The sequence below is a fragment of the Puma concolor genome, chromosome A1 (assembly GCF_028749965.1).
Source record: "Puma concolor isolate L17-30 chromosome A1, mPumCon1.1.hap2, whole genome shotgun sequence".
NCBI classification, from domain to species: Eukaryota; Metazoa; Chordata; class Mammalia; order Carnivora; family Felidae; genus Puma; species Puma concolor.
This window is the reverse complement of record NC_141667.1, coordinates 217,578,506-217,606,169: the sequence shown is the minus strand read 5'-3', so window position 1 is coordinate 217,606,169 and position 27,664 is coordinate 217,578,506. Positions and strand designations below refer to the sequence as shown.

The following is a 27,664-nucleotide window of genomic DNA, read 5'->3' as shown; positions in this document are numbered from 1 at the left end:
TCATGGTGAGTTCAAGGCCCTAATCCAGTAGTCCAACGGAGTTCACGCCACCCTGAGCCTGGAAAGATGGTGTCACAGTCTATGGGCCGGCAGGATTCTCCTGTGCACCCTTGGGAAGGGGTCAGCAGTGACCCTGGTGATGTTGAGGATTCGCCCAGTCTCCTGGACACTGACCAGCCTCCTTGCAAATCAGACGTCAGGTTCATGAGGCACAGAGCTGCCTGGATTAACCCCCAGTGTGCGCAGCAGCAGCTACAGGATTTGCCCCCTCAGGTGCCGACAGCGGGGAACGGTGGGAACCACTTTGGAAGGGATACCGCCTGTTCCCTGGGCCCTTCACCGTCGTCCCTTGGGGACTCCATGGTGGAGACATCGCTGTCCAAGGATACTGCAGACTCTGCCTGGGGCTCCGGTGACAAGAGCAGCAACTTCTCTTTTACCTCCAAGGGAGAGCAGGCAGTGCTCCCAGGAAAGTCTCCTCAGATGTCTGTGTTCACAAGCTCCAAGGCTGCCTCCTCGTGTCCGGAAGCTGACAGCGCTTTTTTGAAGCCTTCCCATCTGACAGCTTCCGCTGATGAAGGTAATTTCAGTCGGGACTTGCCTCATTCTTGTCTGTTCACACGCAGGCTTTGCCTTGGCCTAAAGCCTGTCTTACCGTCTTTCTCATGAGGACAAAAGTCCTGGCTTTCCACTCTGATTGGAGGCCAGTGCATTAGCTCATTTAATATTCTTCAGCCCAGCTGCCTGGATGCCTGGATGGTCACAAAGGGTAAAAACAAATATTTCCACTCTCCTTCCATAGCAAGATGTCATCTTTGCTCAGCTCAAGTGGTAATCCATGCCAGCTGCCATCTTTGAATGGTGTGTGCCTTTGGGAGCGTCCAGCTCATGAAGTTGCTGGCAAGGGAGAGTATTAGAAGTGCTCTCAATCCAGTGTGGTGGGAGAATGTGTTTCCAGACAGACTGGGCTCCATTTCACACTAGTGCTTTCGTAGGAGATGAACTCACCTCACCTACACTTACCTGGACAGGGTGTGACTAGAAACTAGTCAGATTTAAAAACACTAATTACGGGGCGCCTGGGTGGCGCAGTCGGTTAAGCGTCCGACTTCAGCCAGGTCACGATCTCGCGGTCCGGGAGTTCGAGCCCCGCGTCAGGCTCTGGGCTGATGGCTCAGAGCCTGGAGCCTGTTTCCGATTCTGTGTCTCCCTCTCTCTCTGCCCCTCCCCCATTCATGCTCTGTCTCTCTCTGTCCCAAAAATAAATAAACGTTGAAAAAAAAATTTAAAAAAAAAAAATAAAAAAATAAAAACACTAATTGCAATTTCCCCAAAGACTATACAAAACCTTTTTTTTTTTTTTTTAACTAAAACAAGGGCTTCCATTGCTATGAAGTAATGCACATATTCCTAAAATAATGCATGCAAATGCCACTCAAGAGTCAGTAACTTCTCTTATTGCTGTTACAATTTGTGGCATTCTGGTTTTTTTAATGTTTATTTTTGAGAGAGAGAGAGAGAGAGAGAATGAGCGGGGAAGGGGCAGAGAGAGAGAGACACAGAATCTGAAGCAGGCTCCAGGCTCTGACCTGTCAGCACAGAGACCGACGTGGGCCTCCAACTCATGGACTTTGAGATCATAACCTGAGTCAAAGTGGGATGCTTAACCATCTGAGCCACCCAGGCCCCCCAATGGCAATCTAAAATTTTAAAAATATATTCGTCGTGTTGTATCTGTGTTAATTTATATTCTTGTTAGAGCCCTAGTTCAAAGAGTCAATGAAGTTTCTTTCTTTCCTAGCAGTCTGAACACTGCTGGCCTGCCTGTGTGTGTGTGTCTGTATGTAGCCATTTATTTATTTCTCACTAGCAAGAACCACCCCTCCGCCTTTCCTAAAATATGGGGTTTCTTTGTTGTACTGGAAACACTTTTGAAAAGCTGAAGATGATGACAGTCTTTTAACATATTATTCATCGCTTAAGAACAGCAGATTTTGGACGGTCTTTAAAATAGGGTCATTTTGAAAGAAGAACCAGATTTGAGCAAAATGACACGTTCTACCGGAATTGGTTCCACAATTTAAAGTTATCCTGGAGTTTGTCTTTCTCCCATAAAGAAAACAGGCACCCTGGCCCCTTTGTCCACAGACAATAGCCCTCAGCAATTTCTCTAAGTACCTTTAAAAACCATCTTCACCTTGGTAGGGGGATTCATCCCATGGGAGTAAAAAAAAAAAAAAAGGAAGTCCTGAGAGATCTGGTCTTTCTTTGCTGTGGGACAGCATTGCAGAGAACAGGCATTTACTACTAAGACACAAGAGTTTTCCTATGACTGCTGCATCACGAATGATAGCAGCACACTTTTCCTTTTCTAGATAATGTGGTAGAGAAAGGCCCTCCCCAACCCCAGCCTATAAGAATTTCTTGAGGCTGGAAGAAACAATCCCACAGTTCCTTTTTTCCTTGCGTAGGATTTGCACATTTATAGAGCACATTCACATGCCTTATCTGCTTTAATCTCCTAAGAGGTAATTATCCAGTTTAAGGCATGAGGACATTTCAAGGCAGAGGCACAGCCAGCTGGTAGAGACAGAACTGGAACTGGAATCCGCACTGTTTGATTCTTCTCTGTCCTTTTTCTTCTATACTCAGGGTCCTAACACTATGACCCGCAGGCCAGATCCAGCTGGCCTCCTGGTTTTACAAATAAAGTTTTGTTGATGTTGCTGATGGCTGCTTCCTCACTCCAGTAGCAGAACGACATAGTGCAACAGGTGGCCCTCAGATCCTGCGATATTCACTCCCTGGTCCTTTGCAGACAATGCTCACCCACCCCAGATGGATCCTGAAGCTAAGAGATTCAGCGTCCTTCATGGACCAGTCCCTTTCTTGGAGAAGAGACAGGGGATTGGGTGATTGCGGGCATCTCTGTGTGTCCCCCCGAGAGCTGTCTGATCATCAAGACGTCTATAACATTTTGTTCTAATTTAGCAGGTTGGGATAACCGAGCTCTTGAGGCTCTCACAGAAAGACTTTGCCTTAAATGCTGCAGGAAGAAATCACATGACAGGAATCATTTTGTTCTGATGGTGTTCCTGCCGGTAATGGAGTGGCTTCAGGGTGCAGAATGGATGAATCAGCGGAATATACCCTCTGTGGTTTCTTCTTGTTATTGGTCTGGAGGAAGACCATTTTAGAGAAGCAATGCTGGCCTTTCCAAACAGATTATCTCTCTAAACAAGAAGTTTGGGGTCAGTTGCAGTGCATGGGAGAAGTGATCGTATAATTCTTAGGACCCTGCTTCTAGACTGTTCCTTCTGGCCCTTCTCCATCTCTTTTAGGTAGTTTCCATGATCCCCTCCTCTTTCTACCCTCTCCTCCTCACTGGTCTCCTCCATTCCAGTGGTTCTCCCATCCCTCCTCTGAGGATCCCTCCCAGTTTGCTCCGATGGGCTCCTGTAGAAACGATCACCATAAAGGCAATGTCTGCAAAGCCTACCACCGGGAGGATCTGTCTTCTTCTGGCCCCCTAATGTATTCTAGAATTCCGTTAATGTTTAAAAAAACAGGTTTTAAAGGCCACTGCCTAGAATTGTTTTGTTTTCCTTGAACGTCTTTTTCTCCATTTTTAATAACTTGCTGCCTTGGCAGGTGCTGTTCCAGTCGGTAGAAGAACCACTTCTTTGAATTCCTTCTCCCCAGATGCATTCTTGCTCCCTGTCGATGTAGAAAAGGTGAACACATTTTTTTTTCTTTAAAACACACACACACACACACACACACACACACACACACACACACACAGAGTGTAAATCCCTTAGATAGTGTTGTTCTGATTTAAATCTGGAAACTTCACTTGATGAAGGGTGGCAAATAGGTTTCGTTTCAGCCTTTGGCTAGCACAGGCCACCAGGAGCTAAGGAGGGCTCTGAGGCAGCCCCTGTGCCCAGCTGGGAAGTTTTCCATGATTGATGCATGGGTCTACCATTGGGCCATGCACCGTGTGGGGTGTATATCACAGTAAATTCAACTTAGCTTGATTTGGGTCTCAGTGGGCTAAATTTGATGTGTCTGGAAGATATGGGCTGTACCTTATGTGATAACTCAGTTAAATGAACACCTTAATTTTTTTTAATGTTTATTCATTTTTAAGAGAGAGAGAGAGAGAGACAGGGTGTGAGCTAGGGAGGGGCAAAGAGAGAGAGACACAGACTCCGAAGCAGGCTCCAGGCTCTGAGCTGTCAGCACAGAGCCCGACACGGGGCCTGAACTGAAGGACCGTGAGATCATGACCTGAGCCGAAGTCGGACGCTCAACCGATTGAGCCACCCAGGTGCCCCTTGAATGAACATTTATATTCCTATACGTTAACTCTGCTTAAATACGGCGTCTTGATTTTCAATTTAATACACCCTCAATAAAGAACAGTTGGTTATGCTTGCAATTTAACTGATAATTATTTTTCTGCAGGAAAATGCCCACTTTTACGTAGCGGATATGATGATAGCAGCCATGGAGGAAATAAAGTGTACCATCCTCGGTCAACAGCACACACAGAACTGGAGCGTAGAAGAAGCCAGCGCGTCGCTCGGGAATGATCAGGCGGACCCCGAAATGGCCTTTTATACGAGCATAAAGCAGGAATCTGGGTCTTCCGATTCTTCTGACAGTGGCTATGAAGGCAAGTGGGGCAAATCAGAGAGACTTTGCGCTGTGTTCTCGACGTACATCTCCTTTCCTGTCACACCCCGAAGTATGTCTTCAAGTCTTTTGTCTAAAACGTCCTGAATGACCATCATCCTCACCATCTCTGCCGTTTGGGCTCGGCATGCATTATCCTGCTCCCCTCTGTTGTTACATCGATGCGTTGTTCTGATTTGGACTCCATCCTACTTTGTGTTTGGCAGTGGCTGCTGGCTTCCCTCTTTCCCTGGTTTCTGCCACGTGGCCTTCCGCCAGCTCTTCTCACCCATTGCTTCTTTTTTCCAAGTAGACCTCTTTTCATTCATTCCACAAACCAGGACTCTGAGGTCCTGGATGCCGGGAATCAGCAGGCAACAAGATACATTATTACTTCCCGCAAGGAACATCCCTGCGGGAGCTGGATAGACACCGGAGGACTGTTGTGTGGGGTCAGCCTGGTAGCGGAGGCAGGGGCGCCACGCAGCGGGCCCCAGAGCAGGAGGAGTGGCCCTTGCTGTGGCAACCAGGGAATCCTTCCTGGAGAGGAGGGTACCTCAGCTGAGAACTGAAGTTAGGGCGTGTCATTTCGCTACCACTTCCTAAATGGGAGTCCTGCTTCAGTCCTAGATTCTTTCTCTATATTCACGTCCTGGGAGATGTTGTCTACTGCGGTATCTTTCCATGATTCTCCCCTGATATCTCCCAGATCTGGGTTTGCCCTCCCGTCCCTCTCGGACAAGGTTTGTTCCAATCTGCGGGGACCTGTTTAGCTGGTTGGCAAATAACTAAACTAACTTAACGTGTCTACACTAGTTATCTACTCCTCACAACTCCCTTCCTTTAAAAAAAAAAAAAAAAAAAAGATGCCCTTCGTCTTGATTTCCTTGACTTGAGCGTCTTAATCAGGAGCCTTACCGTAATGAGGGGAGAACTCACTCCAGGCAATACCGTGTAGCACAATGCCTGGCACAAAACCTACGTACCATCAACGGCTGTTGAATGCACTACCTGGCTCAAATTGAGGGTACAGAGCACTCAGTGAACCCAGTGGTGGGAACCACAGAATGACCAGTGTGGAGGATCTGGCCTTTCTGGGGCCCCGTGGTCTCTTACCACGTTGTGCAATTTGTTCTCCTTTCCTGCAGCCTGACTTCTCCTCCTCGTGCAGTATCTGGTTTCTGCTCTGCAGCTCTGTGGTCTTCCTGACTGCCGGCTGGGACCTCACAGCTCAACCCGGTCTTGCAAGGACCCCAGGTCCACGTTCGCAGGGAAGGGCGCGTGCGGGGGCGGGCTCTGATTGGGCGCCCCCAACTGGTCAGCCGGCCGTGGCCAGGGGAGCGAGGGAGTGTGATTTGGACCATCATCCCCACTGAGGCCACTCCTGGGGAGAAAAGAAACGATTCCTGTGTCAGTAACTCTTGTACTTTATCTTTGACTCTTTCTTCTTCTTTGTGCCTGTGTCCCTGCCCTGCTTCTAGCGAACAGATCGGCCCTGACTTTTCGGTAATCGTGACATCCCCTCCAGTCGTTCCCTAGTCCTGCCTTTGACCTGGACCACCTCAGCCACTGCTGGCCAGTCATTCGATGAGAAGTGCTGTTAGGTGCTCAGGGCACATTTGCTGCCTTTGATTGTCTCTTTACTCACAGCCTCTTTCCTTTCCTCGAATCCTGCATACATCTGGCTTCCTAGGACGACTTGTGCTCCTCTAAGATGGCCTGCTGACTTTGTGTCACATTTTATCCCGGACTTTTTAGCCTCGTGGGATGCAGCTTCTCCGTGCCTTTCCAGCAGGCATCTCCCGCCATTTCCCACGGGCTTCAGTAATCCTGGCCTGTCAAAGTTGACAGTGGACATGTCTCCCAAGCTCTTGCCTTCCTCCCTTAGCTTGGTCTAGGCTCCCCTGGAATGCTGGTTCCCCAGGAACTTCCCGTTAGTCCTTTCATCCCTCCCCTCCTTTGAAAGCAGTCTCCTGCCGCCAGCACTGTGACAGGCTCCCAGATTTGCATCATGGGGCAGGGGCACCATTCATACAGAGTTAAGCATAAATTGTGCTCCAGAACTTTCTACAATTGTCCACGTGCGTGCCTCAGTCCCTCCCGGAGTTGCACGGTGTGGAGCCCCGCCTTCTTGTGTTTTCTTAGAGTTATGTGTGTCTGTGTCTCAGCTCCTTATGAGGTTTTAATCTCATTTTTGGGTAAGTATTTGTCTTATTTGAATTTGCCTTCAGCTTGGTGCCTTCCTCAAAATCGGTATTTTATAAATATTTGTTGAATGGTTGAGTGGAAGCTCGTGTCTAGCTCAGTTTTTTTTAATGTGAATGTAAATATGTGAAATGAAACCGTAAAACGTTTCTACCACCCCGATAAAAATACGCATCCTTTATTAAGTGTCTCTCCTGTGACATTTATGGTGAGAGATGCTACTCCGTCGAGGTAGGTCAGTATTCTTCAAGTTAACAGGTGGGTCTTGAGAGCATTTAAACACAAACCAAAGAATAGAAAGTATCCGCGTTCCCCTCACCTAGAGTGAGCAATGCTTCCTGGAACTTTTATTATTATTATTTTGTATCAGTGGTATAGATTTTTGTGTTTGTACCAAGTGTGAATGTATGTTACTGTGGATCATGGTCAAAAGGGTGCCAGGAAGCACGGAGAGCTAGGGGAAGTTGCCCCTATTTTGCCCAGAAGGAAACCAAAGCCGAGAAGTTGATTATCCATAGTCACATAGCTAGGATCGGACAGTGTGGTTTTAAACCCTGGCCAGTTCACTGCAAAGCCCACGCACATAACCTCTGTGTAACCTGAGGGCTAGAATTTTTCCCTAAGCAATAGAAACCCAAACATTTCTCTGTGTTTTTCTCTCACATTTATTCAAGTGAGTACAGTTTTGTAGTGATTATATACTCCTATTAATGTAATTGTATTCATAATATGATTGCATGAACAGTATTTCATATACAGCTTTCCATGTTGTTACAGTTTTCATATTTTTCCAGGATGCTATTTCTTGAGTCAATAACATAATTTGTGAAATCAGTGCACTAATATTTGTCATTTAGGTAGCCTTCAATATTTTAATATCTTAAATGGACTGCAAATAGCGCCTTTATGATCAAAGTCTGCATTTTTCACCTAAAAAAATTTTTTAATGTTTATTTTTGAGAGAGAGAGGGAAAGATAGAGCTCGAGCGGGGGAGGGGCAGAGAGAGAGGGAGACACAGAATCCGAAGCAGGCTCCAGGCTCCCAACTTGTCAGCACAGAGCCTGACATGGGGCTCGAACTCACAAACCATGAGATCATGACCTGAGCCAAAGTCGGATGCTTAACCGACTGAGCCACCCAGGTGCCCCCCATTTTTTTTCTTTTTTTTTTTTTTTTTTTTTTTTTTTGCTTTTCAATGACACTCTAAGGATAATACCCCACACTAGCATTTGGGAAAGAAAAGCATAGACATATTTGAAGTAGTTTCCTATAGTTGCTTTAACAAAATACCACAAAAAGCACGGGGAGCTTAAAACAACGGAAGATGTATCATCTCACGGTTTTGGAGGCCAGAAGTCAGCAATGAAGTTGTTGAAAGGCTTGGTTCCTTGTGGAGGCTCTGAGGGAGAACCCGTTCCTTGCCTCTTCCAGCCTCCGGTGGTTACTGGTGCTCCTAGCCTGTCCTTGGTTTATGTATGAGACACATCACTCCAGTCCCTGCCTCCACTGGGCCTTCTCCTGGTTTAGCAATGTCTGGATGCAGATTTCCCTCATTATGTTAATACCAGTCACATTGGATTTAGAGCTCACCCTAATCCGGTAGGACCTCCCCTTAACTTGATCACGTCCGCAAAGACCCTGTTTCCAAATAAGGTCACATTCACTGGGTGGATATGTATTTTGGGGGGACACTCTTCTACCCAGCACAACATTTATGTCGCTTATGCTCTTTGCGTCACCCTGAAGCTGATTTTTGCCCTCTTTCATTTTTTTTAAAAATTGTGTATTATGGAAAATTTCAAACACACATAAAAGTAGGCAGCTTACTCTTAGGGACCCCCTCATCATATATACTCATCAGTCTGCTTTCCTGAGTCACAGTGAATGCAAGAACAACACAAAAATAGCTCTCTGCATTTTTTAATTCTTTTTTTTAATGTTTATTCATTTTTGAGAGAGAGAGAGAGAGAGAGCACAAGCAGGGGAGGAGCAGAGGCAGAGAGGGAGACATAGAATCCAAAGCAGGCTCCAGGCTCCGAGCTGTCAGCACAGAGCCCGACGCGGGGCTCGAACTCATGAACTGCAAGGTCATGACCTGAGGTGAAGTCAGATGCTTCACCAGCTGAGCCACCCAGGCACCCCTGCATTTTTTAATTCTTAAAGCTGGATTTTTAAACTCTTTTAAAGTAAACTCTCGGCCCATTTTGTTCCCCAGTTTCTGGTTCATTGAATATGACAGGTTGTGCAGTTTTTCCTTTTCTCCTTGTTGGTGAAACTCCCTTCATTTCTTTTTCTAGGCTGTGCTGTGTTACAGGGCAGCCCCGTGGCTGGGACCCCCACTTACTGTGATGTGCTCAAAGAAGCCTGTAAATGTGACTTCGATGACTTTGTTGTCGTAGGTAAGATTTGGAAACTCACCAGCTAAGACTCGGTACTTCCCCTCCCCTGCACACACATATTGACATGCATCACAGGTGACATTGCATGGTAGTGGCTTTCAGAGAGACTTCTCTCAAGATCAGACTGTGTCCCTGATTTAAAAAAATAATAAGATGTCCTTCTTATTTCGGATGTCTTGATAACCAGTCTGTCATCTGACTTGTAGAATTGAACGCAAAAGCAGATACTCATTATGGTCTGGTATCTGGCCCCTCCATCATATTCTCGTGGAGTCCCAGGTGAGTATATTTTGAAATCCCATCTCTGGTCCTTAGCTGTAGTCTCATGATAGAAACCCAGAGAACCTGAAGTATTAAGATAATGAATACCGAGTTCTTTCTGAGATGCAGGCATTTATTTTTGTGTTCTTATAAAATTGGGTATGAATGAGCCAAACAGACCGAAAGACTTTAATACCCTTTCTTTTATTTGCTTGCAGAAGTTGGTGAGTTTAACAATATCACAGAAACCTGTGGATGCCCCTGCAACTCCTCTAAGAGGTATCTGTCTTCCGTGTCCCCCTGCACCTAGACCCCTGGGCCATTACCTCTGAGGCAGTATGAACACCAAGCCTCTGACATCTTGGACCAAGTTCAGCCAGTTCCAATGATAGGGATTAGTAATTAGCAATGAAACAATCACCGCTAAAGTTTCTATAGAGCTTTCTATAGTTTTTATTTAATAGCGTTTAAAAGACTTTGGTATACAGTCTCATTGAATCAGGCTGGGCAGAGTTTTTACCCCATTTTATAGATGGGAAACTGAGGCTCAGACCCAGTGTGCCTCAGGACATAATGCTGTTAAATAGCGGAGGTAGGACTTGAACTCAGGTCTTCGGACTCCAAATCCAGTGCTCTTTAACCACGTTTCCTCGTCTTGGTACCCTCAATAAATAAAAGCTGCTCTGTTGAGCACGGAGGAACTGCATTGAATAAGACATCCAACGGGTATAGATGCCTGGTCTCCTGCGTGACACATCTTCTGAGTTTTTGGAGTGGGAAGGATAGTTGAAAATACAAAGACGCTTAACATACTGCTCATGAGTATAGTTTTCCCCTTTTTGCATCTTGTACCTTTCAGTGTCACTTATGAGCCAAACTTCAATTCTGCTGAGCGAATAGCCAAAGAGTTGTACCGAGTATTCCGGAAGTGCTGGGTGTTGTCAGAAGTTAATCATCAGCTGGCAGATTCTCCGAATGCAGCTGGCTCAATCGTAAGTACCAAAATTAGTTGGCCTTGAATTGGAAGTTCCTTAATTCTCATTTTGGCTGCCGTTCACTTCAGACATTTATGCGTTTCCTTGTATGGTGGCCGGGTGTTGCCGGGACACTTGAAACAAAGGATGAATCTGACATTTATTGAGTGTTTATTATGCACCAGGGGATTCAGCATTTCACATTTTTCATCCTTCTAAGTATCCTATTAGGTAGATGCTGCTATTATGTTTATTTTATTTTATTTTATTTTATTTTATTTTATTTTATTTTATTTTAATTTTTTTTAATGTTCTATTTATTTTTGAGACAGAGAGAGACAGCATAAGCAGGGAAGGGGCAGAGAGTGAGGGAGACACAGAATCTGAAGCAGGCTCCCGGCTCTGAGCTGTCAGCACAGAGCCTGACATGGGGCTCGAACCCACGGACCGCGAGATCATGATCTGAGCCGAAGTCGGACGCTCAACCGACTGAGCCACCCAGGCGCCCCTGTTATGTTTATTTTAAAGTGTTCGTTCCAGCCGCTCAACAGGGCTGGTCATTGGAAGAGCAGGAGTCATGCCAGCCTGGTCCCCTGTGGAACACATTGCCCTCTGACAGCATGCGGTGCACCGGGAAGAGAACTCTGGCAAAGCTAAAATAGGGGGAGGAAAAAAAGCACTCTGGGCACGCAGAGGAAGAGGCAGTGTTTACTTGTATCAGGGGGCTTGGGAAGGCCAGTTGGAGAGCTCAGAACTTGAGAAGGGTGGCAGGTAGAAATGCAGGGAAAGGCATTCTTGGTATAGCACAGCTGGAGCAAAGGTGACGGGAGTGCATGGTGTGTTAGTTGAGCAGGGTGGCTTGGTGTGGTTGGATAGCTTGTGTTTGTGTGTATCTGTGTGTGTGCTGGGACGGGGATGTCGATCTTCCTGGAAAATTAGTTTTGAAGGATGCGATCAAATTTGGGGGGAACATAGAATGCTAAGTTAACCAGTTTGCATTTTATTTCTTATTTTTTAAATAATTTTTTAAAAATTTATCGATTTATTTTGAGAGAGAGTGTGTGCATGTGCATGTGCAAGCCAGGGAGGGACAGACAGAGAGGGAGACACAGAATCCAAAGCGGGCTCCAGGCTCTGAGCTGGAGAGCCTGGAGAGTCCAGCGCAGGGCTCGAACTCACGAACTGTGAGATCATGATCTGAGCCGAAGTCTGAAGCTTAACTGACTGATACACCCAGGCGCCCCAACAGGTTTGAATTTTAAATGCTAGTAAGAAACTTGAGTGGTTCAGAGGGGAGCCACTGGACATTTTTAAGCAGGGAAATGGTCTTAAAAGAGCTGTCTTCTGGGGAAGTCTGACAACAGCTGGGGGTTCTGGTTGGAATTGGTCTCAGCCTCTTGACTAAGAGGGGTAAGGCTTCTGCTGTGCATAAAAGCATTCCAGGTCGCAATGACCTACTTCCAGTAATTTGAAGTCTGGAAACAGATGAACTACTGAAAACATGAGGAAAAGTGATCTCAGCTGGGTGGTGTTTCAAGCATGTCTGCAGATGGCTTTAGATACAGGGAGGGCTCCTTTAGTTCAGTTGAAAGCAGTTTCAATTTTTCGTGGCAAATTTTCATGCTGGAAACACACGCGAACGTTCTTTCTATTTCAGTTCCTGGAATGTGCTTGTTCAAGTTGCTCTGAAAGTCTCTTCTGTGTTGTGCAGGTTGTGAATGAAGAGCGTGTCCGAAAAGACTTTGAATCCAGCGTGGATGTAGTTCAGGAAATTAAACTTAAGTCGAGGATCAGAGGGGCTGAAGACTGGACGCCCCCTAGATTTCAAATCATATTCAGTGTTCACCCACCACTCAAGTAAGTCCAGGTTGCTGCTTGGGCCTCCAATCCAGGTAGCACAAGCCAAGATGGCTCCCACTCGTGGAGCCATGGCTTCCTCTTCGTGGAAGTCGAGGAAGGGGAAAAAATAACACACCAGGGGACAAAGGAAGTTTTGTTTTAGGAATAGGAAAAGTTGGGCATATTTTTCTGAATTAGCTTCTTAGCACCCTGTTTATCATGGGTTTTGGGGGGCTTGGGGGTAAGTTTGACAAGTTGAGAGTTTAACTATGTCCTTAGTTATGTACATTATATAGCAATTAAAAATCAAGTAGGTTTAAAGGGGATATTCTTTAAGTAGCTAATATTGAACCTTAAAAACCATATACAACAAATGTATTTATTTATTTATTTATTTATTTATTTATAAAGTTTATTTATTTTATTTTAAGCGAGAGAGAGAGAGTGTGAGCAGGAGAGGGACAGAGAGAGAGGTGGGGAGAGAGAATCCCAAGCAGGCTCCACGCTGTCAGCATGGAGCTCGATGCAGGGCTGGAACCCACAGACCCGTGGGATCATGACCTGAGCTGAAGCCAAGAGTCGGACGCTTAACCAACTGAGGCGTCCAGGGACCCCGACAGGGGGACATTTTTTAACCAGTTACAGTCTTTCCATTCCTCTTGGCTTGTATTTAATGTGGCACCCAAACTACAGTGTAAAGAAGGGATGGTGAAGGTGATTGCCCGTGTCCCATGGAAGTGCCTTCTAGGCTCTCTGTTACGTTTTCTTTTAAGAGAATGCCAGGAAGGTCTCTGGGGCGGCTTGGGCAGAAGAGCTCCTTCTCCAGGACTTGCAAGGGGTCACTTTCCTTAGCAAGGGGTGACTCCTCTCTAGCATTTCCCTATGTCCTCTCTAAGGGACATGGGTAGGGTTCTGTACATTTTTACCTCGATCTTTTTGGCCGACCCCAAACTGTAATAAAATTTTATAACTTTCTTCGTATTTCCAAATCACACGTGAAGTTGTGAAATCAATAGTTCAATAGAAAACCCTCCAGTAGACTGTCTCTCACCAGAAACGTCCGATACTTCTGTCTTCTATTACCTCTTACTCATCTGAATTTCTTTGGATCCATTTGTCAATTTCCCAAGTGCATTACTTCTTGGTGTTTCGTCTCCCTGAACTTTCTCCAATGCATTATATGTCTTAAGTTCTGTCTGATAAGGAACCTGTGCCCTCACAGCGAGAAGTCTCTAAAGATCCCATTGCGGAAGAGTTATTCATGAGACTGACTTCTGCTTTGGTGGTAGCTGGGGCTTTTAGAAGACCCACCAATCTCAACTCTAGAATAAAAAACTCTATCAAATAATCCTATTTTTTCTCCAGATGAAAAGTGACAAAATTAAGGCTCCAAGCCAAGTACCATGATGTCAATTTCTTTTCTAATCAGTTGAGAAATGCTCCGTCGGCCATTTCTGTAATGTAACCGTCATCATTTTCTGTACTCAGGAGGGATCTCGTGGTAGCAGCCCAGAATTTTTTATGTGCTGGCTGTGGAACTCCAATAGAACCTAGTAAGTATGGACAATGCATTACCTGCTTAGTGTTCGGTCACGGGGCAAAGGGGAGCAAAGTTGGAGAGCGCATTGTTTTTATGAGAGATGCCTTTGATGAGGAGTTGTTCTAGGAACTTCATAATTCTTATCTAACTCAAGAGAGTTGCCGTCTCTTCTGCCAAGAAGCCATCGTAACTTACAAGGCTATAAGTGGGCCTTATAAGGTTATTGGTGGGCCTGTTACCTCTCGGCCTCATCCCCTAGGGCACTCAGCTCCAGCAACATGGCCTCCCGGCTTTTCCTTCAAGGAGGCAGGCTCACTGCTGACTTACGGATTTTCATCTGTGGTTTTTTCCCCTTAGAATGACATCCGCGTGGCTGGTTCCCTTACTTCCCTCACATCTTCATTCAAAAATTAATGAGGTTTTCTCTGGCTGCCCTTTTGAAACTGTCTGCCTTGCCACACTCCTGGCCACCAACATCCATGTGTACTCTACATTACCCTTCCTTTTGATTTTTATTCCAGTACTTATCTTGCTAAAATATTCTTTCAGATTTTACTGGTTTTTCTTATCATTGTCTGTGTCCCTGTCTAGATTCTAAGTTCCCTGAGGACAGACGTGTTGTCTGTTTCATTCACTGCTTTATCCCCTGCTCCTACAAGAGCACCTGGTGCATGGTTGTTCCTTAAAAGAAACTTGTTGAATGATTGAATGGCCTATCAAGGAGCTAGCCAAACTCCTCTGAGAGGGTTTGAGGAGGTGGCCTGAGGGGATCATTCCTGGGTGAGCCAAAGCCTAGAAGATCAGGCTTCTTCCAGGCAGAAATGCAAATTGCCCACTCCAGACTAGGAATCTCTTGTTCTGCTTCTGAGGGTAGCCATAGGCCTGACCTGTGGAAGGCAGGGAAGAGAAGCTTTGCTGGAAAGGGTCCCTTGGCCTTTGATGGAAAGTGTTGGAAAGAAAAAGACTTTGGGGACCTCCCCCTCAAGAAATAAAAATAGAAAACAGAAATCTGTCTGGGATTCTGGGCCCGCTATTCTTCACAGTTATAACTAGTTTTCTTTAAGTGACTCAGCCTCCCGGCTAGTTTAGTAGGGACCACGTCTATTTGGTTAACCACTATATCCTGGTGCCTCGGTATCTGCATGATTGAGAGCATAAGTCAGAAACTATGAACATGTGACTGTGATTCCACCAACTTTTTAAGTATTTTCTAAGCTTGTTCAACTGTGGAGATGTATGCCTGCCCTGGTGACATGATCGTGGTCCTTCACCCATGGAGCCTGCTTACAGGAAAGCGTAGACATCAGCAACGTTTGCAACAAAATAGAAAGTCAAGAGTGTTGTGGGATTTACAGCACAGGAACTGAATCTGGGCTCGTGGGGCTGGGAGTGAGAAGTTCTGCAGGGAAGTGATGGGCCCCAGAAGCGCGCGTGTGTGTGTGTGTGTGTGTGTGTGTGTGTGTGTGTGTGTGTGTGTTGGGAAGGGTTAGGGGTCACCATGAGCAAAGGGCCTGCAGCGATGGCAGAGAAGTCCTGTGTGACTGGAGAGTAATGAGGACAGGAGAACACATGCTGAAGAGGTACCCAGGGCACAGAGAGTAGATACATTATCAGCCAATGTAGGCAATTTTGGACTTTTCCTACGAGCTTCCTATATAGTTCTTAGGATATATTTTGACTCTTTATTTTAAGATATATTTAGACTTACAGAAGAGTTGCAAAAATGGTACAGGGGCATTACGTATTTCCTTCACCCAGCTTTTCCTAATGTTAACATCTTATAAAAATGAGAATATGATCATTAAAACTAAGAACTTAGCATTGGTACACTTCTATGAACTCAACCACAGACTTCATTCAGATTTTACCAATGACCTAGAATTGCACATGGCATTTAGTTGTCAGGTCTCCTTCGTCTCCTCCAATTTCACACACACTGAACCATTTGAAAAGTGAACGGACAACATGATGTTTTACCCTTTAATGCTTCAGCATGTTTTAAAAGTAAGGATGATGAACAGCACACCAAGGAAACTTAATAACAACTCTCTAATATTCTCTCATACCAGTCCATATTCACCTGCTATTCTCAAGATGTCATTATAGCTAATTTTTCCATCCAGACTCTAACCATGTTTAATACATTGTGTTTAGCTATCATTTCTCTTTAGCCACTTTATTCTAGAACTGCACTATCCAACATGGTAGTCACTAGCTCATGTGGCTATTTAAAATTTAATTTAAATTAATTAAATGGTTTTTTTTGGAAGTTTATTTATTTTGAGAGAGAGACAGGGAGAGAGAGAGAGAGCGAGAGAGAGAGAGAGAGAGAGAGAGAGAGAGAGAGAAAATCCCAAGCAGGCTCCACACTGTCAGCACGGAGCCCAGTGTGGAGCTCGAACTCACAAACCACAAGATCAAGAACTGAGCTGAAATCAAGAGTCAGTCGCTCAACTGCTTAATTAAAGTTAAAAATCCAGCAACACCTGGGTGGCTCAGTCGGTTAAGCATCCGATTTTGGTTCAGGCCATGATGTTGCCGTTCATGGGTTCAAGTCCCACGTCAGGCTCTGTGCTGACAGCTCAGAGCCTGGAGCCTGCTTCAGATTCTGTGTCTCCCTCCCTCTCTCTCTCTGCCCCTCCCCAGGCTCGTGCCCTGTCTCTTTTTCTCTCTCAAAAATAAACATCAAAAAGAAAATAAAAATCAATAAGTAAATATATTTTAAAAATTTATAAATGAGTGAATAAATAAAGTTAAAAATCCAGTTCCTCAAGCACGCTAGCTACATTGCAAGTGCTCAGTAGTGTCATGGGGCTAGTAACTAGTCTGTTGGAGGGCACGGGCTTAGAACATTTCCATCCTCACAGAAAGTTCTGTGGGACAACACTATTCTGGAATTTTTCTTTCTTACTTATTTTTCTGTGACCTTGCCTTTTCCTCAGCTGAGAGCAGATCTGGTTTAGAGCAGGATTTCTCAACCTCAGGACCACTGACTTTGTCATCCAGGGCCGTCCTGTGCATTGTAGGGCATCCAGTAGCATCACGAGAGGTCGCCAGTGGCTCCGTGAAACTGTCCCCAGATATCTCCGAATGTTCTTAGGGAGAAAAAAATTACTCCTGGCCCAGAACCACTGGTTTAGGATACGTTGTTTTGCTCTGTTTGAATGAACGGACTGAAGAAACCAAGAGAGGTAGACGTAATTGATTCTGTATGGATACAGTAGTGCTTAGTATATATTCAATGAAATTTGATGAGTGAGCGACTAGGTATTGAAATGTTGGGAAAGTAGATGTTAGGGGAGGATGAATTACATAAGGAACATGTACTGTCCCCTTCTGCCCCCCTCCTCTTCCCATTTTGCTAAGTTTGATCAGAAATGGTGAGTGGAAGGGTCAGAGTATACCTCATTTTGCCCATTTTATATAAAATGTATCAAGGCCCCATCACAAGCGAAGTAATACTCATTATCTGCCAAATCAGAAATCTTAATCCAGGGCGGGAAGTACACACGATGCAAAAGACTTCTCCAGATTTCAAATTTGAGAAGTCAGACATAAACATGAGCTCTTAAGGTCTTAATGATAATTCATCAACCCCAGAGGGACGTCTGTACACACGTATTTATAGTTGAACCTGAGTATTTGTGATTCCATATTTGCAAAATCATCTACTCGATGAAATTTATTTGTGACCACAAAATCATGACTCATGGTGTTTTCATAGTCAAGCACGGATATGCACAAAACACCAAAACTTTGAGTCGCCCGAAATTTGAGTTGCGCCGAAGCACACGTTTGCGTCCGAAGCTGAAGAAGGTGATGCTCTGCCTTCTTTTTTTTTTTTTTTTTTTTTAAATTTTTTTTTTTCAACGTTTATTTATTTTTGGGACAGAGAGAGACAGAGCATGAACGGGGGAGGGGCAGAGAGAGAGGGAGACACAGAATCGGAAACAGGCTCCAGGCTCTGAGCCATCAGCCCAGAGCCCGACGCGGGGCTCGAACTCCCGGACCGCAAGATCGTGACCTGGCTGAAGTCGGACGCTTAACCGACTGCGCCACCCAGGCGCCCCTGCCTTCTTTTTTATCTCTCGTACTGTAAACAAGGTCTTCTTGTGGTTTATTTAGCAACCCCCGCCCATTTCTTTTTTTACACTTTTGCCTTTTTTTGTCGGTGATTTCGCTGTTTAAAACACCCCCCACGTGTAGTGCTAAACTGCTGTGTAGTGTTACTAAGCCCAAGAAGGTTGTGATTTGCTTTATGGAAAATGTACATGCATCAGATAAGCTTCATTCAGGCATGAGTTATAGTGCTGTTGGCCCTGAATTCAACGATATAAATAAAAAAAAATGTATATTTTTTAAGTTTATTTTAAGAGAGAGAGCACACGTGCGCAGGAGTGAGAAAGGGGCAAAGAGAGAGGGGGAGAAAATCCCAAGCAGGCTTCACGCTGTCAGCACAGAGCCTGATGCGGAGGCTCGATTTCATGAACCGTGAGATCATGACTTTAGCTGAAATCAGGAATCAGACGCTTAGTCGACTGAGCCACCCAGGTGCCCTAACAAAATACATTAAATAAGGTATCATTAATCAGAAAACACACAAAAAACAAGATTATATATTGATCAGTTGGCAAAAATATTGTTACTAGAGGCTCACAGGAATCTAGCCCTGTATTTTACTCTGGGACTCCCTTCAGTACTCACTAATTCGGTATTCAAGGCAACTTTGTAGAACATAAACTATTGTAAATAATAAGAATCATTAAGAATCACCCTGGGTGTGACCTGGGTCAGAGGAATAATTTGGGCAGGCGCAAAGGCATTATTCGCTCTTCGCCCTTGCCCTCATCCAATGCAGCAGAGGAAGAGTGGGATATAATGGCCAAAAGCTAGAGCGTCAGGCCAGATGTGAGGGGGAATCCCACTCGCCTGCTTACTGTTTGTGTGTCTCTGGCATGTGACTTAACTTCACCGGCTGTGCTCTCATCAGCGAAATAGGGAAAGTAATAGTCCCTGCCTCTTAAAGTTTTGAGCAGAGAACGACACAGTGTATGTAAGACATTTAACCAGCGTAAGACACGGAGTAAGCGTTCGATAAACATTTGCTCCTGCCGTCACTCGGGCCTTATTTATTTTTCGTTCTTTCTTTATTTTTTGGACATACACGTGCAGAAGCAAATAGGAATAATCATGTACCTAACTCGTGGAAAGCACATAGTGTATAAAGTATCCTTCAGGCAACATTTCATGAAGACATAAGTGGCCTTGTTTGTTTTTGAAGCTGGTATTTAAGGAAGCTGGATGTAGAATCTGCAGTGTGCCAGGTTCTGTGGTGGCTGCTTTCCCATCCACAGTTTCACTTAATCTTCACAAGATGTATCATCTAATATGTCTATGATGCCTTATGGTATTTAAATGACAAAGAAACCCATGAGTTAAATGGCGCATGTAAATATCAGACTTGCTCATCTTAGACTCGATATCGAGGGAGGGACGCACAGGAGACTTAACTGAATTGTTGCCTTCTTTAACTGGGTGGTAGGCACCCAAGTATGTATTGCATTTGTCTCTGTGCTTTTTGCTTGTCAGTGTATTTTGCTAGCTATATTTCTGAAAGCCACGTGTGTTCATTTTACCAAATTCAAAAAATGTGAAGAACAAAAACCCTTCTCCCCCACCGCCCCCAGAAGTAGTCACTATCGGCTTTTTGGTGGGGATCCTCTTGGACGGTGCCTGTGTATTTTTCAAAACAAAATCAAGATCACATTATACATATTTGTAACTGGGCGCTCACTACCCATGGGCTAAAATGTATTTTGTAGGCTCTCTGGCATTTCACTGTGGAGTGCATCATACTTCCTTAACTAGTTGCTTCTTAATGTGTATTTAGATTGCTACCCCCTCCACTATAAATGTGCTATAATGAACACTTTTCTATGTCTCCACGTGTGCATGTTAGCATTTCTGTCTGGTGTCACAGAAGTAGGATTCCTGCCACATGTTGAAGAATTAAAGTGTATCATGGAACTTTCCTCCTAAACAGTAGCCTCCTGTCAGCCCTGTGAGTGCCCGCCCCGGCACCTCACTGCTCTGGATGCTCTAAATTTGTGACAGTCTGATGCAAAACCAAGGAGTTCGCTCTGCTAACACACATGTCTTTGTTACCGAGGTCGTTTCTCAACGTTGTTACTGGCTATTTGCATTCCGTGTTTCCCTGTATCGCCTATTCCCATCCTTTGTGCATTTTTGTGTGTTTTTTTTTTTTCTCGCTGATTTATCCAGGAAGTTTTTTTGGGTGTCACTCCCTAACTGTGTACATATTGTGCTTTACAATTTACAAAGCACTTTTCATTATGTGAGATATCCTGGCATCTGGTTCTGAGTTGGCTTCTTATGGCCTCAGGACAGCTAGCTTGAAAGGATTCCGGCCAGCCCTCAGTCCGCCTGCCAGAGGGAGACAGAGTCTGGACTCCCACCAGATTTCCGCACTCCGAATCTCATGTTCTTTTGGCTCCACCGCAGTTTACAATGCCCATCTTCCAAATTCAGGAGTGTTCGGGGAGGTTTCTGTTTTTCTGACAACTGTTTCCACAAAGCAAAGCTCATGAGCGGCCGTAATGCGTGGCCTCCAGTCCCCACGGCCTTCAGTCCCCACCGGATCTTTCCCAGGTGCCGTGAGGTGGAGTATGGTGCTCGCGGCACAAACCCAGCAGTCTTGAACGTGGGGTGGGAAGGGGAAGTAGGGGTGGAGGAGGGTACGTTGCCAGCCCAGGCGAGCTGCACTCACGTCCCGTGTGCTCACCCTCCCGTGTGCCCTGCAGAGTTTGTGAAGCGGCTGCGGTACTGCGAATACCTGGGGAAGTACTTCTGTGACTGCTGTCACTCCTACGCGGAGACCTGCATCCCTGCCCGGATCCTCACCTTGTGGGACTTCAGGAAGTACTACGTCAGCAATTTCTCCAAACGGCTGCTGGACGGCCTATGGCACCAGCCGGTTTTCAATTTGCTGAGCGTTGGCCACAGCCTGTATGCCAAGGCCAAGGAACTAGACAGAGTGAGGGTGAGCGGCTGCCTCTGCGGGGGAGGCCGGGCCAGAGGCTCGGAGGGCCCTGTGATGGCAGATGCCACTGTCTCAGGGCACCCAGACAGACCCTCCAAGGGGAGGGTTTACCACCAGCGGATGGAGCGTCAGCTTCAGGGCCTTTTCCAAGACCCCGTACCACATTTTATATTTATGCATAGTTCTGCACGTACACGTAGCTTTTAAAATTTGTTTATTATTTTCAAAATAAAATTGTTTATATTTCAGGTATACAGCATGATAATTTGATATACAAATACAAGTGAAATAATTACCGCTCAAGCTAATTAACCTATCTATCTCCTTGCAGCCACCTTTTGTGTGTGAGTGTGTATGGTGGGAGCACCTGAAATTTACTCTCTCAGGAAGTTTCCAGTATTCAATACACTTATGATTAACTCTAGTCATCATACCATCTATTAGATCTCTAGACTTACTCATCCGACAGAACCCCAACTTCGTTCCCTTTGACCGATGTCTTCCCATTTGCCCCACCTCCCCACCCCCCACCCCGCCCCGGTAGCTTCTGTTCAACAACTCTCTGCTTCTGTGTATTTGACCTTTTAAGATTCCACATAGAAGTGAGGCCCATGCAGCTTTTTCCTTTCTGTGTCTGCCTTATTTCACTTAGCCTAATGCCCCCCAGGTTCACCCATGTTGTCACAAATGGCAGGATCTCCATCTTTTGTGCATAGTTTTGTGTTCTCCTCAAAGAGGGCCCCCAACGGTTATGTAAGCTTCAGGCCCCACAATAGTTGGGTCCATCCTGGGCCCTCTGCGGATCTCTGGACTCAGCCACGAACCCCTGCTATATTGACTGTTTACTTCAAAGACTTATTTTATAGAGTTGTAGCCTTTCAAAGTGAGAAATAACAGTTAGACTTAACTTCTACATTTTCTGTGTCATTTATCACATTAACATTTCCCCCCCCCCGTTTGGTGTCTTCCTTTAGGAAACCCGGGAGCAACTTTTTCATATCAAGAAGCTGTTGAGGACCTGCAGGTTTGCTGAAAGGTACTAGTGTTTGGCTGGGACAGGCCAGGCCTGGGTCCAGGAGGGCTGGGCGCCCCCACATACCTGCCAGTCCCGTGTGCCAACTGGTCCCAGCTCCCCCAGTCCACAGGGCCCCTTAGCACAGCACCTACTTCGGTCTCCCCTTGGTGATGCAGACCGTATTGTTAAAGTCACTAAACCTTCTGGCTCACTAGCAGTGAATGTAACGTGTGAGAAGAATTGGCCAGTACAGGGATGAAATAACTCTAGTTTTCAATTGTGATAAAATACACGTAACCAAATACACCATCTTAACCATTTTAAGGGCACAATTCCGTGCCCTTAAGTACATGCACATTCTTCTGCAACCGTCACTGCCATCCGTGCACAGAACTTTTTGTATCTTGAGAAACTGAAATTCTACATCCATTGAGCAGTAACTCTCTCTTCCCCCCTCCCACCCCGCCCCTGTAGCACCTGGCAACCACCATCCTACTTACTGTCTCTATGAAGTTGATAACCACGGGTACCTCATGATAGTACAGTCATACAGTATCTTTCCTTGTGTGACTGGCTTATCGCACCCAGCAGAATGCCCTTGAGGTAGCACCTGTGTTGCAGCATGTGTCAGGACTCCCTTCCTTTTTAAGGGCTGAAAAAGATTCCATTGTATGTATCTGCCACATTTTGTTTACGCATTCATCACCAGAAACGTTGCTTCCATCCACCTTCTAGCTGATGTGAATAGTGTTGCTATGAGCATGGGTGTTATCAATGGCCTTTTAAAAACCCCCAATAAAAAAAAAAAAAAAATTAAAAAAAAAAAAAAAAGCGCCTGGGTGGCGCAGTCGGTTAAGCGTCCGACTTCAGCCGGGTCACGATCTCGCGGTCCGTGAGTTCTAGCCCCGCGTCGGGCTCTGGGCTGATGGCTCAGAGCCTGGAGCCTGTTTCCGATTCTGTGTCTCCCTCTCTCTCTGCCCCTCCCCCATTCATGCTCTGTCTCTCTCTGTCCCAAAAATAAACGTTGAAAAAAAAAAATTTAAAAAAAAAATAAAAACCCCCAATAGAGGAGCATGTCGAACTGTCATTGGTTGTATAGTATTCTATACTAGGACGTGGTGTTGATTTAAGTATTATTCTCTTATTCATAGATTTTTTTATCTAATAGATTTTAATGTCTTAATGTTAAAATAGATTTTTAATATCCTTATAGATATTAAACCCAGTAGATTTTAATACCTAATGGATATTTAGATAGGTTCTTAATGTCTTGTGTTATTAAAAAACTAGGTTTTAGCTGAATCTCTGTGCACGTCCATAAATATGTCCTTAGGATTAATTTCTAGAGCTGGAATTTCTGGAAGCCATGGCCATAGAGGTATGGGCATGAATTCATTGACAGAGATAGAATTTTTTAAGTGGAAAAAGAGGTTGTTATTCAAGGGGTTAAGATGATTTGTTATAGTAGGTGGGATCATAGTCTCTAAAATACTGTTTTGTTTTAAAGCTTCGTTCAGTTTCTGATCTTTATTTAATGATAACGTATTGCTTTTGAATTAAATTTCTTGGGGAGGAGCATGTCTCCGGTAGTCATTGGGCCTAACCTGTACCTACCTCATGGCCTTGGTGTGACAGGTTAATTACTTCTCAGGCTCTCAGTTTTCTTGTCTGTAACATATTGTTATATGTAACAATACTCACCATTATTACTGTCTACAAAAATTTCTTGAAATTTTCTTTTCTCTGCTTCAGATAAGGTCTCATGCTAAGACCAGGGAAAAAGCACAAACAGATCTTGTGTGTTAAACACATACGCAGGGTGCCCTGAGGATGCAGAAAAGGTGTCTGAAGGGGTGGGGTGGGGAAGAGGACCACGAGGCTTCCTAAGCCTGAGCTTGAAGAACGAGTGGGACTGAAGAAGGGTCAGGGATCCCCCGGGAAGAGGAAGCCGTGGGGGCCAGCACCCCCGGCTGCATGGAGAATTCAACACAGCCTGGCGTTACTGGAATGTCAAATCCAGGGTAGGCAGCGGCTGGCCTGGGAATGCAGTGCATGGTGATGCCACCGACTGATTTAGGAAATTCAGAAGGAGATGAGTAGGAGTCGGAGAAAGTTACGTTCAGTTCTGAGTGTCCTTGGGACACACAGGAGGCTGTGATCGGCTCACAGTTGGATGCTCGAGCCTTAGGCTGTGTGCTGGACTCGTGGATGAGGGGAGTCCCACACCTGCCTGTGAGCGGTGATTCTCCTGCTGGCTGGGACAAGGGTCCACCTGCTGATGGTTGAAATTGAGCTGAAATGAACAAGGTAGCGCTTGTTACCTCAGTACACGTTTTCACCTCTCGAAAAATAGATTTGCAGTTGTCTTTCGCTCAGCGAAACCCTGCCCATGGGCAGGCTGCGAGAGGCGTGTTTTTCTGCTGGTTCAGCTTTCTGAAATGCGCTTTTGTAGAATTTTAAGTTCCTGGCTTCCAAACAGACTTGCAAAATGTAAGGTGGTGAGTAAGGCTAACTTGCTCTTGGGCTTTTTTTTTTTTTTAATTGAGCTCAAAAAAATGAAGTGTGAATGCCAGAAACAACTGCCTGCCCACCCCCCCCTTGTGTCCCCACCGCTGTGTGGGTGGGTGCCTGAATTACTCTTTGTTTCCTCTCTGGCAGCACATTAAAGGAGTTTGAGCAGGTGCCGAGGCACTTGACTAATGAGCTCCACCTGTTCTCCCTGGACGATCTGGTCAGGGTCAAGAAAAAGCTGCTGGTGCCCTTGCTCAAGGACATTCTAAAAGCTTCCCTCGCACATGTGGCCGGCTGTGAGGTAAGGGTTCACCTGGAACTGGTGTGTCCCCAAGCTGTCCCTTCCACATCAGAACCTGTGGCGGGTGTTCTACATGTCACCCCTTTAACCCCACAAATCCTGCGGAAAGTGCTGGGACCGCCCTTCCCAGATGAGAGATGAGGTTCAGAGCGATTCGGTGACAGCCCTGGCAGGTGGCAGGGCTGGGATGCAGGCCTGAGCCAAGTGCCTTCCTAGGGAACCAAGCCCTGCTTGGGGCCTTCCTTGACTCCCGTCTGCCCTGACGTGCCAAGTAACAGCCATGTGGACTCGGGATCCAGTGCCACAAGAGCTCTGTGTCCACATGAATTCAAGAATTGTAGTGCAGCCCTCAGAAACAAAAGCAGATCATTTAAAAGCACACATGTAAAATCATGACCTTTCCCGGTGCCTCAAACTACCTCGATGCGACATTTCTCCGTGCAACACACCCGTGCGCATGTTCCGTTCGAATCCATTTACTATAGCGTGAGATAGCCTCCTGTTCCTTCTAGAGGCTGCAATTACAGACACTTAAAAACTGACGTGTATAAAATTGTGCAAAAGTAGGAACCTGGCTTCTCCATCAAAAGAAACATTGCCAATGAGGATGGTAACCCTCCGGCTCCTTCTCTTACAGCTGTGTCAAGGAAAGGGCTTCATTTGTGAATTTTGTCAGAGTGCCGCGGTCATCTTCCCATTTCAGACCGAAACGTGTAGAAGATGTTCAGGTATCTTCATAGCTTCATAACGTAAGCTTACTAACAGCTTAATAACTGAAACAAAATTAACTTAAGGGCAACTTAATAATTTAAGCCCAGTGTTGTTTGAAGTATATGGTGCTGGTGTGTGCTTGTATGTTGGATGGGAGCTAATGGAATTTGGGGTGCATGGGGAGGAGTGTGTGGGTGGGGCAGGGATGAAGGGTGAGGCCTTCCTGTACAGCGTTTGGAGAGAAGAGTGGTTCCCCTTTGGCCCGTGCCCCACTTCTTTGACACCAGGGCAAGCACTCCACAGCCACTGCCCCAGTTATGGGATTGGATCACAATCATGCCTAAGGCTGAGGTGCTGTCTCTGGCTTCTTTTGCGCTGCACTGGCAGATTGTGGAGTTGTTGTGGAGACCGTGTAGCCCAAAAGACCTAATGCATTTGCTATCTGGCTCTTCACAGAAGAGATTTTTAGACCTCCGTTTTACTGTATGTGTTAACCCTCCAGGAAGTCCCGTGATCTCTAAACCGTTTCATGGGAGCAATCTGGCAATGCATTCTGCCTTTACCCTTGGTAAGAGCTGCTCCTCCTCTTTGACCCCCTCCAGTGCTGTCTCCACTAACCTGTTAGGCAGAATCATTAGGCTGTATCGCAGGAGAGGCTCCCCAGCAGACAAACTCCCAGCCACAGGTTTGCAAGCAGAAGGCTCACTGGGGCGTGTCAGGCTCAGCACCCGTGGGAGTGTGAAGTCCACAGTGCTTGGCAGAGGGACAAGTTGAGCTGGATATGGTGGCCTTGAAGGCTTAGCACATCTCAGGGCACTCTGGAGCAGGGTGGCCTTCACTGTTGTCACATAGTCGGTCAGGGACCAGCCAAGCCTTTAAACCCAGGGTTGACCAGTCACCCACCGGATGCGAGCCAGTGTCCGCATGCAGAGATGACCTTGAGGGAGGCAGCTCTCTCCAGTTAGGGCCATTTCCAGTGAGGGCCACCTCCTCAGCTGTCAGCAGCTGAGGGAACAGTCCTTGGGCAGATCTGGGGGCACTATAGCATCAGGCTCTCTCAGCCTCAGGTCCATGACTTAGTGGGGACTTCATAATCGCTTAGTTTCAACCTGCCTCATTTCTTGTCGGATGACTCTGGTTTCTGGGTTCAGACCACCTCTCTCCCCGGGATGGGGATGACCATCTGTACATATGTGAGCGAGCAAGACAGCCCCTTTGCTGATAGCTGTCCCCTGTGCTCATAGGGTGTAGAGCCTGCTTTCACAAGCGGTGTTTCCAGTCGTCTGGGTGCCCCCGGTGTGCGAGGATCACAGCTAGGAGAAGACTTTTGGAAAGTTTACCCTCTGCGGCATCATGATGCCCCGAGCATTGTGAAAAAGACTCTTCAATATGCCTCGTAACACCAATTTGTGTCTATTATTGATAATGTTGTTTTAGATTTTGAGTATTGTATATTAAGAAGGGCCGATATTACATATATTTAATGTTTTCAAAAGAATGCAGATTGTTTGTTATTAAGCATTAACTTGTTACTGGTGGTTTTGTTTACACACGTTCAATGTTTTTGCTGCTACTGTTTTTTTTAAAGAGTTTTTCGGATACTTCCTAAATTGTATTCGAGTGGTTGTGTATACCTAATATAGGATCCTATTTTTTTTTTATGAATTATCACTGACAAGACAGATGACTCCGTTCCTCTTCCTGTAAAGCTTGTATTGTGAAATGGATTGGTACTTCCAATGAACAAAAGTGCGACCCACAATCTATTTGCTCGGAAGTTTTTCCCGCCTTAAATGCCATTTTGTAATTGTATCAGTGTTACAGACTTGGCTCATTCCAGGGTTCGTATGGAGAGTGTACGTTGTTTCTGCAGTTAAATCTATTTCGAGATGAGCTTGAGTTGCGGAGCTGTGCCCGGAGGCCCTGCTTGATGCAGTCACCTGGACGTGGCGCTCTCAGAAGTGCACACCTTTGTTATCTCTCTTCCCCACACCAAGTCAAGGGAGGCATGGATGAGTAGAACTTCACACCTGCCCTTTAGGATGTAGCCTCATACATATGACACTGAACATAAAGTGTTTGCAGAAAATACTGTAATAACATTAAAACACTAGTAATTACTAGTAAAATACTAGTAATAACATTAAAACCACAGACATCACCTTAA

At 45.6% G+C, this 27,664-nt stretch overlaps 1 protein-coding gene across 1 annotated transcript; it reads left to right on the top strand.

Annotated features, from left to right (window-relative positions):
• Nucleotides 1-27,664, top strand: RUBCNL (rubicon like autophagy enhancer). Its single transcript, XM_086711854.1, has 13 exons — nt 1-580; nt 3,652-3,734; nt 4,471-4,681; nt 9,184-9,285; nt 9,765-9,825; nt 10,406-10,538; nt 12,232-12,377; nt 13,848-13,912; nt 20,721-20,959; nt 21,934-21,995; nt 24,633-24,786; nt 25,424-25,514; nt 26,742-27,664. The coding sequence occupies exons 1-13, from the start codon at nt 67-69 to the stop codon at nt 26,852-26,854; spliced, it is 1,974 nt and encodes a 657-aa protein (XP_086567980.1). The 5' UTR covers nt 1-66; the 3' UTR covers nt 26,855-27,664.

Excerpts from the sequence above, each read along its gene's own strand:
- RUBCNL (XM_086711854.1), top strand. The coding sequence starts at position 67 with ATGGTGTCACAGTCTATGGGCCGGCAGGATTCTCCTGTGCACCCTTGG. Across the intron at positions 10,539-12,231 it reads CGAATGCAGCTGGCTCAATC|GTTGTGAATGAAGAGCGTGT; the intron begins GTAAGTACCAAA and ends TGTGTTGTGCAG. Across the intron at positions 25,515-26,741 it reads AACGTGTAGAAGATGTTCAG|GGTGTAGAGCCTGCTTTCAC; the intron begins GTATCTTCATAG and ends CTGTGCTCATAG.